This window comes from Protopterus annectens, chromosome 3.part0 (assembly GCF_019279795.1).
Source record: "Protopterus annectens isolate FY-2018-M chromosome 3.part0, PAN1.0, whole genome shotgun sequence".
NCBI classification, from domain to species: domain Eukaryota; kingdom Metazoa; phylum Chordata; order Ceratodontiformes; family Protopteridae; genus Protopterus; species Protopterus annectens.
The window spans coordinates 408,493,697-408,509,355 of NC_056731.1; the positions used below are offsets into that span (position 1 = coordinate 408,493,697).

At 37.6% G+C, this 15,659-nt stretch overlaps 1 protein-coding gene across 1 annotated transcript in view; it reads left to right on the top strand.

Moving 5' to 3' along the window:
* The window catches only part of FARS2 (phenylalanyl-tRNA synthetase 2, mitochondrial), a 2,286,208-nt gene that overhangs the window by 427,870 nt on the left and 1,842,679 nt on the right, over nt 1–15,659 (top strand). The window contains exon 3 of the mRNA XM_044064858.1: nt 7,350–7,509. Coding sequence (XP_043920793.1) covers nt 7,350–7,509 — 160 coding nt within the window. The remainder of the gene's footprint in view (nt 1–7,349; nt 7,510–15,659) is intronic.

Below are 15,659 nucleotides of genomic sequence, written 5' to 3' on the forward strand. Positions count from 1 at the left end.
GTCAGAAATTCTTTCTCGGACAAGGTCTTTCAGCTTTCCTGAAAGGTTGCCGACTGTTTTTCTCTGGAGGTAGTCGGGGGTGCTTTTCCTTGCACCTAGATGTCTGGACAGATATCACAAGTGATTCTTGGGTGCAATTTTCACAAAACCTCCTCACAAAAGAAATGTATCCCCAGTGTTCCACTCAGTTAGAGGGAGTTAGCAGCATCAGAAATCCAAAAGCTGCTAGAAAAGAGAGTCATCCAAAAAGTCCCACCAGACTAAACAGGATCTGGAATTTACTCAAGGTTATTTTCAGTGCCAAGGAAATCAGGGGATCTGAGACCTGTTATGGATCTGAGTCATCTAAATCAATTTGAGAAGAACTCCAAGTTCCAGATGGTCATAGTTCAGTCCATTCTGCTTCTTCTACAGAAGAATGACTGGATGTGCTCTGTAGCTCTTCATGATGCTTACTATCACATCAAAATAAACAAGCGCTCTCGAAGATATCTGCACTTTTGGCTGGGAGACCGTCATTACCAGTTCAGAGCCCTGCCTTCTGGTCTTACCACAGCCCCCAGGGTGTTCATCAAATACATGGTAGTGGTAGCAGCTCATCTCAGACTGCACAGATACAGAATGTTTCCTTACTTAGATGATTGACTCCTTTCCACACTAGCTAAGGATCTCTGAGAGAAGGCCAGGGATTATGTATTATAGTTGTGCCCATATCTAAGGATCACAGTAAACCTTTACATGTCCCAACTTCAACCAGTTGAAGTCTTGGAGTTTATAGGATCTCTTGTGGACAGAGAATTCATTCTTTAAGACTGCATGAAAGACAGATTCTTGATGTCACTCTCTTTCTGCAAGACTGGTTCTTCAAGCCTTAGGTTTGATGGCTGCAGTGATCACTCTATTATCCATGGCTCACTCTCACATGGGAATTCCCAAAGGACCCTGTCAGTACAATGGTCAGTACTTCGACATGTGTTAAAGTATCCTATAAAGATTTGTGAGCCTGCAGGGATTCCCCACTTTGGTGGATCCAGTCCAGTGAGGTTTGTCAGTGTTGCCCTTTTATCTTTCCTCCCCCAAAGGCCATACTGACCATGTATGTCTCCCAATTGGGGTGGTGGGGACATTTCTTGGGATGGACTGTTCAGGCTGTGTGGTTCCCAGAAGAGACCAATTTGCATATCAGTGTTGTAGAAGTGAGAGTGGTCTTGTTAGCATTGCAGAACTTTCAAAACTGTTTTCCTGTAGGGACGATTGCTATCCAGACAGACAATATGTCAGTGGTTTGGTACATCAGCAAACTGTGAGAATTCGATCTCACTCCCTTTGCTGAAAAGCAATGAGGGTTTTGCAGTGGGTGATCTCCTCCAACCACTTTCTTGTAGTGATGCACATTTCGGGGAAATCCAATGTCTTAGCCGACAAGATCAGCAGAGCCATTCTGATGTCGCATGAATGGTCTTCTAAATCCTGTATTGGTGAAAGTGATTTATTGCCACTGTGGTCATCCTTGCTGTGGCCTCTTTAACTCCCCCCCTCAACAACAAGTGCAGCAGGTTCTTTTCCCCAATTCCCCCTTTAGTCCACATTTGCCCCCCCCCCAGTCTCCTATGTGCTTATATTCCCCTTCCCTTAATACCCACATTTCTCCAGAAAGCACAATGGCTGAAGAGTAAGGTGATCCTCACTGCTTCCTTCTGGCCTCAGCAGGTGTGGTTCCCTTTCCTTTGGTCTCATCTTCAATGTCCGCCTCAGACACTGTACCCCAGTCCAGATTTACTATTGCATCCTTCGGGAATAATTCATCCAGACATTCAAGGCTTCAAGTTAACCGCATAGTTTCCCCAGTTCTAATGATTGTTAGACAGTCCAGGCTTTCCTCTCCACTTCGTCAGATTTTTATCCTCATCTCAAAAGGCTTCTACCAGACAAATTTACAATAGTAAATGGAAGAGATTTTCATATTGAGCAGAACAGAGAAGGATGGATCCCTTCACAGCTCCAATTCCTGCTATATTAGATTTTCTGGCTTCAGTTTTTCAAGTCAGTGCCAGTTTTTCCACCATAAAAGTCCAACTTGCAGCCATTTCTCTTCACCACATAAGGCATAATGCTTTTCCCCTAGCTTCTTCAAAAATATGTAAGGCTTTTCTGAAGGCTAATCTTCTGCTTAGACCTCCAATAAGAGACACTACTCCACCCTGGGATCTTACTGTTTTATTACAAACTTTAACTCAGTCCCCCTTCAAACCTTCAGCTTAGTCAGACCTTAAATTTCTTTCTTGGAAAACAATTTTTCTTGTTGCTATTACGTCAACAAGGCAAGTTTCTGAACTTCAAGCACTGTCTTCAAAACTGCCTCATTTGTTTTTTCACAAAGACAGATTGACATTACGTACAAACCCTTTCTTTCTGCCAAAAGTTGTTTCTAAGTCAAATATGAATCAGGTAATCAGTTTACTGGTCTTCTCTCCAAATTTTGACAATAAAGGAGAAGTTATGCTACATCTTGTAGAGGTGTGGCTATACTTTACTCTGAACAACTTAACTTCTCCCCTTTGTCTGTCTCACTCCCCAATTTTCACTCTGCTGAACTTCTTATAGTTAATTGTAAATTGAACAATCATAAAAAAGCTGTCAGTCACTACTATATATATTCTCCCAGGAAACAACATTATTATCCTCAAATCTGTTCTCTCTTGGATCCTCCCACACCATATCCTATGAAATACTGAGTGATGCGAACATTGATTGGAAAACACTAACTACTGACTCCCCAAGCTCCTGCATTAATCTTTATGGCTTCTCTCAATTAATCATAACTCCTACCCACATGGACAAACACACCAGTATCAGCACTACTCTCGAGTTGATCCTAACATCTAATCCAAACCACAACCCCGGCACATTGTCAGAAACCATAAGTGACCACCTGCCCACCTAAATTCCGAAATACTTCCCCAGACTTTGTAGACCTCAAAAATACAATGATTGCCATAAAATCCCTAGCTTCAACCCAGTTATTTTTAACAATAGATTATCCTCCATCAACTGGTCCTTCTTTCTTGACCTTCCCCTGGAAGATGCAGTTCAAAAATGTAACCTCATCTTTCTAGATGTTCTTAACTCACTAGCTCTCATTAGGAAATTACGGATAAAATCTCTGTTTGCTCCCCACCCACTTTCTTATGCACAAGAGACACAATGCTTGGAAAAATGGTTAAAAACCAAATCCCATACCCATCTACAAAGCTGTAAAGAACTCTGCATTCTTACCAAAAAACAGGTCAACATTAATAAGAAAAAAGTCTACCAAAAACCACAAGCTAACCACCACTCTAATACCAAAAATTTCTGAAATACAATCAACAAGATTCTTCACCCATGAAGTCCCACTATACCTAACCCCAGCCCTAACAACTCTGCTCTTGAAACTGCCACACTTACTTGTTGACTCCATCCACAGACTAACCTGGAAGGACGACACCTCCAGTCTCATGACTGCACCCCCTCCAACCCAAAAAAACTCCTCCTTACTCAAGCCAGTCCCCACTGCATACATAAGATCTCTTCTCAATAAACTCAAGCCTTGCTCTCCCTCAGTCGATAATTTACCTTCCCTGTTCTTAAAGCTCACCTCTGACTCAATTGCATGTCCAGTCTCAATACTAATCAACAGATCTATCCAAGAATCTAAAGTCCCTGACATCTGGAAGAAATTCTATGCTATACCAATACACAAAGGAGGACACTCTGCTGACCCCTCTAACTTCAGGCCTATAGCCATACTATCCCCCCATCTAAAATTCATGAAATATGCATATGTAAAACAGCTCCTTGATTATCTTCTCCAGGAATATCTTCTCACCTCAACCTAACATGGCTTTCGCCCTAACCATACCACAGCTACATCTCTAATTTCTTTCACACAAGCTATCTCCAAAGCTAGAGACAACAACAAACTAGTTCCTTGTCTTTTCCTAGACCTCTCAAAAGCCTTTGACAAAGCCTTTGACACGGTCTCCCACAGCAAGCTTCTAACCAAACTATCTGATCTCAGTATCTCCAGCTGTACTCTGACTTGGTTCTCCAGCTACCTTACCAACCGGCTTCAGGCTGTTAAGTGGCTCACATCCTTCTCCCCTTTCCTCCCAGGCCAAACAGGTGGCTCCCAGGGCTCCATCCTTGGACCACTACTATTTAACATATTCACTAACAACCTGTACACATCCTGCTCTCACTCCTTTCTCATACAGTGTGCAGATGACTCGGCATTAATCTCCTATTCTGACAATCTCTCCCAACTCCTCATGTTAACTCAAAACTCATTCCACTCTGTTGAAAGATGGCTAACTAACAACCAACTCATACTCAGTCCCAAGAAAACCAAACTTCTCCTATTCCTCCGTAAATCTCTTTCATATCACAAATCTGCATTTAGCATCACATCTCTTAATAACACAACCATTATTGTAGACTCATACACACAACTATTAGGTGCTATCATAGATGATCAATTAAAATTTGATCTGCATGTCCAACAATGCATCAGAAAAATGCACCAAAAACTAGGCTTGCCCTATAGGAACAAGAAATTCCTCGCTAAAGACTCTAAACTCTCCCTTACACATACCTACTGTATGCCTCTCCAGTCTTAACTAACTTACAATCCACTCTTATGTCCAAGCTGGAACACAGGTATAACAAAGTTGCTAGGTTTGCTTCAAATCAGCCCCATACCTCTCTCACCACTGCCATTCACTCAAAAACCTACATTGGTTAGAATTCCCCCCAACAACTCCTACTAAGGCAACTGCTCCTGACTCAATCCATCCTCAGCAAACCTACTTCCTGCCCTGCTCTATCAACTGCCATTTCTTATATACTCCCAAAAGCTCACTCCGTAGCTCCAACCAACACCTCTTGGATATATAAACCCAAAAAACTATTGGCAGACTTCCCTATAACTAGTCAGTTGCTCATGCCTGGAACAAAGTTCCTTTGAGTATTAGAACTATTCCCAACACAAATAGTTTCAAAAAAGTTTTAAAAGGCACCCCTCTAAACTTTAGAATCTGCCCCTGCCATGGCCAAACATAATCCTACCCCCTACTCCTCTAGACCATATGTCCTATCAGCCACCTGCCATTCACCCTGATACCACCCCAGTTCATATTCCTCCTATCTCTATGTTAATCTCTATCTGTATTTTATCTATGTCTATTTTAATAACTCTTCCTGTCATATCCTTTCTGTCTGTACTCCTCCTTACTCATTACACCTCTCTCTCTTGCTAAGACTACTTTCTGTGCAACACCAATACATTACCTATCAAAAAAAGTGTTACACTGATGTTATATCTAAATAATGTTCTGTATCTCTATGTTCTACAATTCAGATTTTACTTTTGTTGCCTAATTTATTTTATGCTTTATGTACTGATTTTTTTCTTATAATGTCACTATCTGGAACTTTTCTGCCTGGGCCTCCACTGAAAATGGGCTCTAGCTCAGTTGGACTAACCCGGTTAACAAATGTTAAACTAACTAAATAAATAAATAAAAATGTACGTGGACAGCTCTTTTTCTACCTACCTAGAACAAAAAATATATAAAAACTGATCAACTGTTGTCTCCTCTGCTAAAAACAAATTGGGAAAGCCAGATTTTAAAGTTACCTTAGCTAAATGGATAACAGATTACATTTTCTTTGCTCATTCTGTAAGAGATTTGTCCTTACCTAGATACTCAAAGGCCCATTCAGCTAGATCCATGGCTACATCTTCTGCTTTTTGGGCCAGAGCTTCAATTGATGACATTTGTCCTGTGGCCACTTGGTCCTGTTCCCATTCTTTTATTGCTAATTACAAATTGGATATCATATCCAGGAACAGGGCTGCCTTTGGCTCTGCGGCTCTCCAGAATATCCTTCCCTGAGGGCCATCCAAGATTATTGTAGCTGGGGGTCTGTCCCATACGTTGAGGAATGAATGAAAATGACAACATCAGATGTTTAAGTTATATACTCACCATAACTATGCTTCTGCATTGCCCATCCTCCTTCCCCCTGTCCTTACCCTTTGAGTGTGAACTGTTGAGGTATATAGGAACCATTGTTTCCGGTTTGAATCCCTACTCTGTCTCTGTCCAGTTTCTTGTTCTAATTATGATTATTGTTATAAGCATTTATGCCTTCTGGTATATTTAGCAGCAGCAAACTTAGTATGGGGTGATCTGGCAAGTTAGGTGCATTATGGTTAAAGGGAGGAGCTTGAGAGTTGGATCCAAGAATCTAGAGAGATTGGCTGAGTTGGATCTGAGGAAGAATGACAATGGACAGCACAAATGCGTAGTTATGGTGAGTACATGACTTAAATTTATTGACCATGGGATGGATAAAGCCAGTCTATAACCCAGTTGGATAGGCTATTTCAAGCACAAAAAAGGAAATGATCAAGTATTAAAATAGCCCACAGTGGCAGCTAGCCTATTTACCTACCTATGAACCTGTAAGAGTTGTACAAGGAGAAGAACAGGAGATAAAGAGTATAGGTGATATAAATAATCAATGCAAAAAAAAGTTGAAAGATCAGAAATGGTTAAGCCCCTGAAGAAGACAATTTTCCTTAAAACACTGGGAATGTGAATTATTCTGTACTTTATTTATCTTTTAGGATTGAGCTTAGGCATTAATGCTATTCTGTTTGTATTAAACCATGATTGCAAGTTTGTACAGAACAGCTAAATTCTCATTTAACAGACCAGTATCAAGCTGTGTATAGTAAAGTGACTGCATTTTTTTACGATTGCTTTGCAAGATTATACCCTTTCCCTGGACCTTTTGTGTCAAAGTAAAATGTAATATATTAAATCAGCTTATTTATCACAATTAATTAGTTCTTGCTGTCTCATTTAATCTTAATACAGTGTCAATCTCTGGTTGTTTAACTTGCCTTGATATCCAAGTATTGGACTCTGCATGGATAAGAGGTGGCTGATTTGTTTAATATGTATTTTTGTTTCTTTTTATGTAACCTTTAACTTGATGTGGGACAGTAGGTAATAATGCCTGTTACAGGAGCAGCAGGGGATCCTTAGACTGGTTGCTTTTACTTATAGCCATCAGTTATGTATGTAGATTCCATAATAATAAGAAAATGTTATTTCTGAATATTAGTTCAGGCAAAATATCTTTGGAATATGGCAAACTTCTTACTTCAACTTGAAGATTAAAGTGTCAGCCTAGAATTTTAATGGAAGCATAATGGATTCATTTTTCTTTCTGCAATTAGGTGAATGTCTAAAATGATTAAAAGACTGTGAGAAAAAAAAACTTTGTTCTTTTTGCAGCTATTTGTGGATGTGAAAAATGGAGAAGACCTACATTTATTTGAGAATGGTCCACACACTCCTCATAAGCAAGAGACACACACTTTGGAAGCAGTGAAACTGGTTGAGTTCAGTTTGAAACATACACTTTCAGAACTTATGGGTCATTTGTTTGGTGATGGTAAGTACAGAAATAACTTGCAGTGGCTTTCATTTTAAGCATGTGTGCTGAAGTACCTCTTTCAATTTATATAGTTTCTTAGTTATTTATTTTGTTGATTGGATTGGCTTGGCTTATATTCAGGGCAGATCTGAGGTGGCATTCATAATGACTAGAGAAAAATTCCCCGATTTAGGATGGAGCACACTTGCTCTGACTCAGTAGTAGAGGAGTACAAATAGTTTCTGAGACTGGGAGAAACTAGAGATCAAGGAGACAGTGGTAATTACTAACCTTGAGGATTTGGTTTACCAGATGAAATGTTGCTTGCTGTGTCTGAACCATCACAAATTGCTGGAAATACTTTATGGGATAATTGTGGAGAGAATGGCTAGAGAGAAGGACCGTGTGCTTACCAAGGAGCTGTTAATGTTATCTGAGAAATGTGAATGGAAGACATTATCCTCTATAGCTCAGAAGAGAATTGCAGAGATGACTTTAGTGATCTGATCTGAAGAGGTAATGTCAGGAATGGCTCACCAAGAGCTACAGGCATGACAAAGGGGCTAAAGAAAACTTTTTTTGTAGAAGCAGTGGCTCATTCAGAAGTTAAACCCATGTGTCTACTTCACTAGAAACTTTTGTGTTTCCTATACAAAATGAGTAGTCCTCCTGAAAGAGCAACACTTTTCTCCTCACTCCTATAATCACTGAGAGTTTCGGCAAAAGACTTGAAAGTGATTATTTGTATGGAATAGAGAGGGTAATTGATGTTTCAAAAGTGCTGTCTGTGCCTGTATATGTCTGTGTTTAACAAAAGGCAGTTACAAAAATCATAATGCAATTTTGAATGACAGGACTTAGTTACTACACCTAGAAAGAGTCTTCTTACAATTTAGAATGTCTGCATATAGTGAAACTGATGTAGGGAATTTATTGGATTTAAAAAGACAGGTGATCCACTAAGGTTTTGACCAGGGGTTGACTGACATTAACTTACATTTAAAATGAATAATGGATAATTGGAAAATTCACTAGCTGTCATCAGAGTGAATTCATATATAAGTAAAGTAACATCCTCGTTATCTGGAACTCAAGCGACTGGCCCTTGATTTGCTTGTATGCTGGCATATGAGCCAATCAAAAATCCCAAAGGGGAGCCCTTTGTGTTCAGTGCGGAACAGCCTGCTGTTCCACATTGAACAGAAGAGGCTCCTCTTTGCCATTTTTGATTGGCTCGTACGCCGGCATATGAGCCAATCAAAATTGGCAAAGAGGAGCCTCTTCTGTTCAATGCGGAACAGTGAGCTGGCTGTTCTGCATTGAACAGAAGAGGCTCTACTTTGACATTTTTGATTGGCACATATACCGGTATACAAGCCAATCAAAAATCGCAAAGCATATCTCAAACAACCAGAACATACACTTAACTGGCATTTACCAATCCCCATGGGTTATAAATCCCTGTCGGTATTTAAAGCTGCAAGGATATCAGTAGGAAAACTAAAATTAGGAGGAAGAAGGTGTGTGTTGTCTGTTCACTCAGAAGAGTGTAAATGCAGTAGGCTTTATTGAATCTGGCCCATAGATATTTTTGATGTAATGTGTAGAAATATTAAGTATACATTATGGTAATAAGGAACAGGTGAGAAACACATTGATATTGAACCAATCTCGGAACATGGGAAGCATATAATGTGAGTATTATAAATAAATTGATTTAAGAGTATTTTGTTAGGAAGAGTTAATTTTGGATATATTTATCCTTTGTCTGAATATTTTGATATTGGAGTGTATGATATATTCTTTGGAGCATGCTGTAGGAAATAGACACAAATATTTCAAGGGAGGTCCTGTAAAAGCAGCTTGGTAAAGGAGGTTTAGGAATGGCAAACTTGGTGATCTGTTTGGTATCATTAAAAATGCACTACACACTGAAGTCGGTGTATAATATGGATGAATTACTTAGCGAAAGGTATGATGCATTAAGTTATGCATTAACAAGTAATACAATTGCAGAATCAGATGGTTATTTTAAACAATGTAGGAAGGAGATGTGAGATTTAGGCATTGTCATGAATAGAAAGAAGTAATACAAGAAAGTAATGAAAACATGTTATAATTCACATACAGGGAAATGTTAACAGTGGAATGTGAAAAACCCTTATTAAGACATTCTAAGTGGGTGGGTTTGAATGGCCCTTTGAAACATTTTGTTTAATGATTATAGCATGAGTAGTTGCCAGCTAAGGCAGAGATGAAGCAAAAAGTTGTTAAAGAAAGATTATGCTTATGCTCCAAATGTAGGAAAGAGGAGATATCATAGCACTTTTTTAATGTAAGAGAGTATTGAGGTTTTACAGTATTATTTCTGAATAACTGCAGATTCAGCATTAAAAAGGTACAGTACACAATGTAATGTGTGAATATTATCAAAATGAGTTAAGTGTACAGAAAACTGTGATGTATTGTTCATGGTTTCTGTGGACAAAAAACTGTGGCAATGTGTTATGTAGTAAGGAATGGGATAAGGAGAATGCTTTTATAAGCGACAAAGATGGAGGAGATGTTCTATATAAAGTAGTTTTTTTTATAAATTGTTTTATGTTATTGACATGTACTTGAATTCTATTGCAGCAGCACAGCACCAGTTTTCTCATTTTTCTTTAGAGGTGGTTATCTTTTTTATAATTTATGTATCTTGCCTGTTTTGAGAAAAAGATTATTTAATGTGTGGAATTAACTGAATGGTGGCAACTCTTCAGTAAGTGTAGTAGATAAAGGAAAAGCACAGGTGAGCCTGATGGGCCGATATGAAACATGTTTAGGTGGTCTCATGTAAATTTGCTCAACTTTAGTAAAATGGGATGAGCGATAGACATTTATGATCCCAGAAGCACAGAACACAATTGTAAGCAGAGACTAATGTAATTCATAAGGAGCTTATATAAAGATAATCTAATGTGGTCTTTCATAAATTGCCTTACCCTGATTAGAAAATCTAAACTTTGATGGATTCTTTGTGTGGCAGATCTGACATAATAATTTAGATTTCAGGTTAAGATCTTTCATGATTCTGAGCAGGTATAGCCAGTCAGCTAAGGTATTGCCATGTTGTCTTGAGGTAGTGCTTTGAAAACAGAGGTGCTTACTATACTGAGTCATTCGTTTTCTTTGAAGTGATAAACAATGCTTTAGCTTTTTTAGGCATTTAGACATAGGTCAGTATTGTTTACCAACATTTATAGTTGATTGAAATTAACCTGATGGGTAGCTGCGATGTTTTTCCCATTATGTTTGAAGGAGATGGTAAATTTGTTTACATATTGGGACAGTAGGATTCTTACCTTTTATTAAATAATAGGGACCTGGAAATTGTACCTGTAGGACTACAGATATAACTGTCAATGGAGTTGAGAGCACATCTGATCACTAAGCAGTTTGGATTATTTTTTTAAGTAACTTGAGAGTAAGCATGACATGCCTGGCGATAGATACTTTCAGAGAAAGTCTAGTTTGACAGTGTTGAATGATTTAAGGAAGTTGAATACAAACACCACAGAACTGAATGCTAATTTATAGAAGTTAGGATAAAACACACCAGTAGATTCCCCTGTATTCAGTATATTATGTGCACAATAGACCATAATTAAGAGAGCTGTGCCTGTATTATATCCACACTGGGATGTTGAAATGGTTTTATGGATGGAAAGATGGTATATGATATGAGAGTGAATGCATTTTAAAGATATTAAGGAAAGATGATGACACGGTTGTAGGATAGGAACTTCCAAGATGGCTTCACATTCAGTTCTTCAAATGTGAAAACAGAAATTCAAAAGAGAGAGACAGTGAACTTGTATTTTTGGGTAAATTCCAGTAACCAGCTAGTAAGTGTGCTACCTGGATGCCAGCAAAAAAAAAAAAAAAAAAAAAAAAGAAAGAAATTCAGAGAACCTGAAAGAAAATCAATCATAAAAGGTGAGGAAAAAAACACTGACTGGGAAGAATTCTGTAGCTGTTCAGCTAAAAGCAGTGCAAGCTCCAGCTTTAGTGCAAGACATGACTTCCAGTAACCTAGAGGAAAAAATAGGTCAAATGTACTCAGAGCTGATTAAAATAAATGAAACACTGATGGAGTATATAAGCTCATACAATAAAAGGCTGGAAACAATGGAAGAAGCTTTAAACACATATTCAGATGAGGTGATAAAACGGTAGCAATCAGAGTTTGAAATGAAGACAAAGCAGGCTGAATATGAGATTGCTCAAAAAGAGATGTTTCAGAAAATAATATAATTAGAGAACAGAACACATAGGGAAAACCTGAGATTTTCTGCTGTACCAGACTGTATTAACTTTATGAAAGCACAGATAAGCAACTGCACTGGTATTCCAAAGCAGGAGTTGTTAATTGAAAGGGTACATAGTGTTTATGCTCCAAACCTGGCCATGAGAAAGCAACCTAAACCTCTAGTAGTAAAGATACAATCCTACCAGCAGAAGGAATTGATTCTGACAAAACTGTGGCAGAAGGACAAAGTACTAAAAGTGGGAGACAGCAGAGTGTTTCTGGAAATTGATTACTCACTGTACACCAGGCAGATAAAGAGTACATTTATTACACTAATCAGGAAATGTCGAGCAGTGAGTATGAGATTCAAACTGCTGTACTCAGCTGTCTTCATAATATTCTTTCCTGGAGGGACAATATAATTTTTGATGTTGAACATGCTAAGGAGGAAATACATAAGTTTGTTCAACAAAAAGTGAGCTGTGAAACAGAAAGAGATTCTACTTCTTGTTCTTCTGGTAATAAACCTTTCCAGTGTTTCAATAGAAAATACCTGAGAGATTGAAAAAAGCAGAGATTTCACTAGAAGAATCAAGAGTACTTTGGAAATGAAGCAGAGACTGGATTTTGGGAGCTGGAGCTAAACATGAATAAAACCAGCAATTCAGAAACTGACAGATAAATGTGGGATTACAAAGCATTAATTATATTTGTGAAATATGACAAAACAAAAAAAAACTGGAAATATTGGACTTTTTGACTTTATTAAACTTGTAGGGGACTCTAAAGCATATGGCCTTGTTCATGTCATTAATATTTGGAAGAACACTTAGAAGAGGGGAAGAGAAGGGAGAAAGTTAATTGTAAGCAAAAGAAAATGTTGTCCTTAACAGTAATATTTTTATTGTTCATAATGTAATCTGCATACTATAAAGTAAAGGTTTCTCAGTTATTTTCAAGTGCAATGGGAACACTAAAGTAAACAGGTGCCCCAGTTTTTTCCTCCTTTCTTTAGTTTTAAGAAATGTAGGCAGTGCAATATAAAAAAAGAAGAAGAAAAAAAGAAAAGTCTAGTGAAAAAGAGTATGATAAAAATAAAAAAAAGTATTTGCTTTTTCTCATTCTTACGTAGGGGGATGAATGGATTAAGGCCCTTTCCTTTTTCTAGTAAGAAGTTTTAAAAGAAAGCAAATAAATAAAAAAGAACATTGAATATAATATATATGTATATGTGGGTGTATGTATGTATATATATATATATATATATATATATATATATATATATATATATATATATTAGATATATAGATAAATATATAATAAAGCTTTCCTGTGGCAAATAAATACTTGTAGAAACAATATGCAAACAAAACAGGAGTGTGCCCAGCAGAAATAACACTAGGAAACACAAAATCTGCACACAAAGTAGGCACTGTAACTGTTGTAGAATCCACTCATTTAATAGACAAAGCTTTAAAATAAATGCCACACAAAGTTAAAAAAAATGTGCTTTCATCCAAGTATCACTCAGACTTCATCAGATAATTCATTGATGGTAAAATCCCATTTTTATAATACCATCAGTCAACAATTAATCCAGAATTAAAATTTAAAGGTACAAGCATACAAATACTAACATTAGTGTATCAAAATTCAAAATACAATAAAGCCAAACATTAAAAAAAAACAACAATACCTTTTCCTTTTTATACTATTAAAATACATGAATAAATATTAAACTTGAATAAAAAACCTTGAACAAAAAGTATTTATGATGTTATTAAATATGCCAGGCTGGATGAATTAAAAAAGGGGGTGTGTACATAGAATAAATCACATCTATAATTTAGCAGATCTTAATTTCAATAAAGGTGCTAATGAAATGGTGTCATTTAGTCCAGAGGGCCTGTTGTTCCCCAACACAACCTGCCAAAAGGTCTCCTTGTATTAATTTCGTTTCCCAGGGACTACTCCTGATATCCCTGGGTACTATTTCTAAAACAAAAAATAAAAAAATTGCTTTTGGACATTCCACGGTGTGTCTAGAAAGGGTGTTTCTATTATTCCTGTTCCTAACATCATTCAAATGTTCATAAATTCTATGTTTTAATGGTCTTTCCGTTTTTCCCACATAGAAATCTTCGCAGAAGGCACAGGTGGCCAAATAGATTATCCTCTGTGAGTTACAATTGGAATATATTTTGCCTACCAGAAGTTTGTTTCTAGCTCTTAAAAAAGTTCTTTCTTGTGCAAAATGCAACTCACTTTGGACAAACCCCACATTTGTAAGTACCACCCTTTCTGTGGGAATAAATGTGTATGTGTTGAACAAGTTCTAACACGTTCTTGATATTCTGCCCTTTCCTGAAAACCATCTTAATAGGTTTATTCTTCAGGTTATCTAAATCTATGAATTCAGAGAATTTACACCATTCTCTCTCCAAAATGCTTTTTATATGGTAGGCATCCCCACTAAAATTGGTAACAAAGGCCCTACCATATCCCTGCTCTGAGACTTCCTGTTCTGTTCTATTTTTCAATGAAAAAATCCTGACCCTAAAATTGGAGGGTATTTGTCTTTCTTCCCTTGAAAACACATGTATACAAGCACTGCAATTGCCACAAGGATTTCTGCCAACTAACTTATCCCCAAATAAAGTGACTTGTTTTGTGTTAGTAGGGGTGAAATGTTTATAATGAGTTAGATGAAAATTGATTGTACGACCTCTTCTGTAGGAAAAAAGACATTGCGGGGAAAGCATTCCAGCTAGTTTTTCACCCTCAAACACATTTTTGGCAACAATAAGGAACAAGTTAATCTTTTTAAAAAAACAAGTACTTTTGTGCCACTGTACCATCTTATGGTGGATATGTTTATGCACCTTTGTGAAGAAGAGGTAGCAAGATATACTTCACAATCTAAGAGTAATCAATGCTATAACCTGACCCAAAGTGAATACCAAGCACTCAAGGAGTTGATGGGGAGAAAATACATTGTCATTAAACCAGCGGACAAGGGTGGCGCGATAGTGGTACTGGAGTCTGAGTTCTATAGCACCAAGATGAGAGACTTAAGTGACAGAGGAACCTATCAAAAATTGTACAAGATATATCTGATGAGACTGATTACTGGTGTGCGTGACACACTATATGATCTCCTAATAACTAGGAGTATTACGAAGGAGCTTTATGACTATTTTGATATAGCCCATCCTGTAACACCGGCCATTAGTGGACTGCAAAAAATACATAAGAACTTAGAGGATCCAACAATGTGGCCCATTGTTTTGGGAAGGGGCTGGCTGACTGAGCCGCTATCAGTATTCTTGGAAGGTGAATTAAAGAAGGTCCTATCAAAGGCCACCACAGTTCTGAAGAACACAGCACACTTATTAGGTATCTTGTTTGAGAAAATGAAAATGAGAACCCAGGAAGAAGGATTATTATTAGTCACACTGGATGTGCAAAGTCTTTTTACGGTCATCCCGAACAATTATGGAATCGAAGCCATCAGGAGATTTGCTGGCAGTAAAGTTTTAGATGTTAATCTCCTTTGTACTTTGTTAGAACTAGTATTGGAGAACAACATCTTCCAATATGGCGACACTCATTATTGGGAAAAATGGGGGGTTGCCATGGGCACCCCATGTCCCAACAGTTATTCGAATATAGTCTTGGCACAATGGAAGAAAGAATGGGATCTAGACGTACGCAACTTGTGGAAAGATCAGATAATTTTCTACATGAGATTTGTGGACAATGTCTTTCTCCTATGGAAAGGAGATGCCACTAGTCTTTGGGAATTTGTCATGTTTCTCTAGTCTATGGGAATTTGTCACATTTTTCTCTCACACAACCAGTTTTTTGAGATTTGACT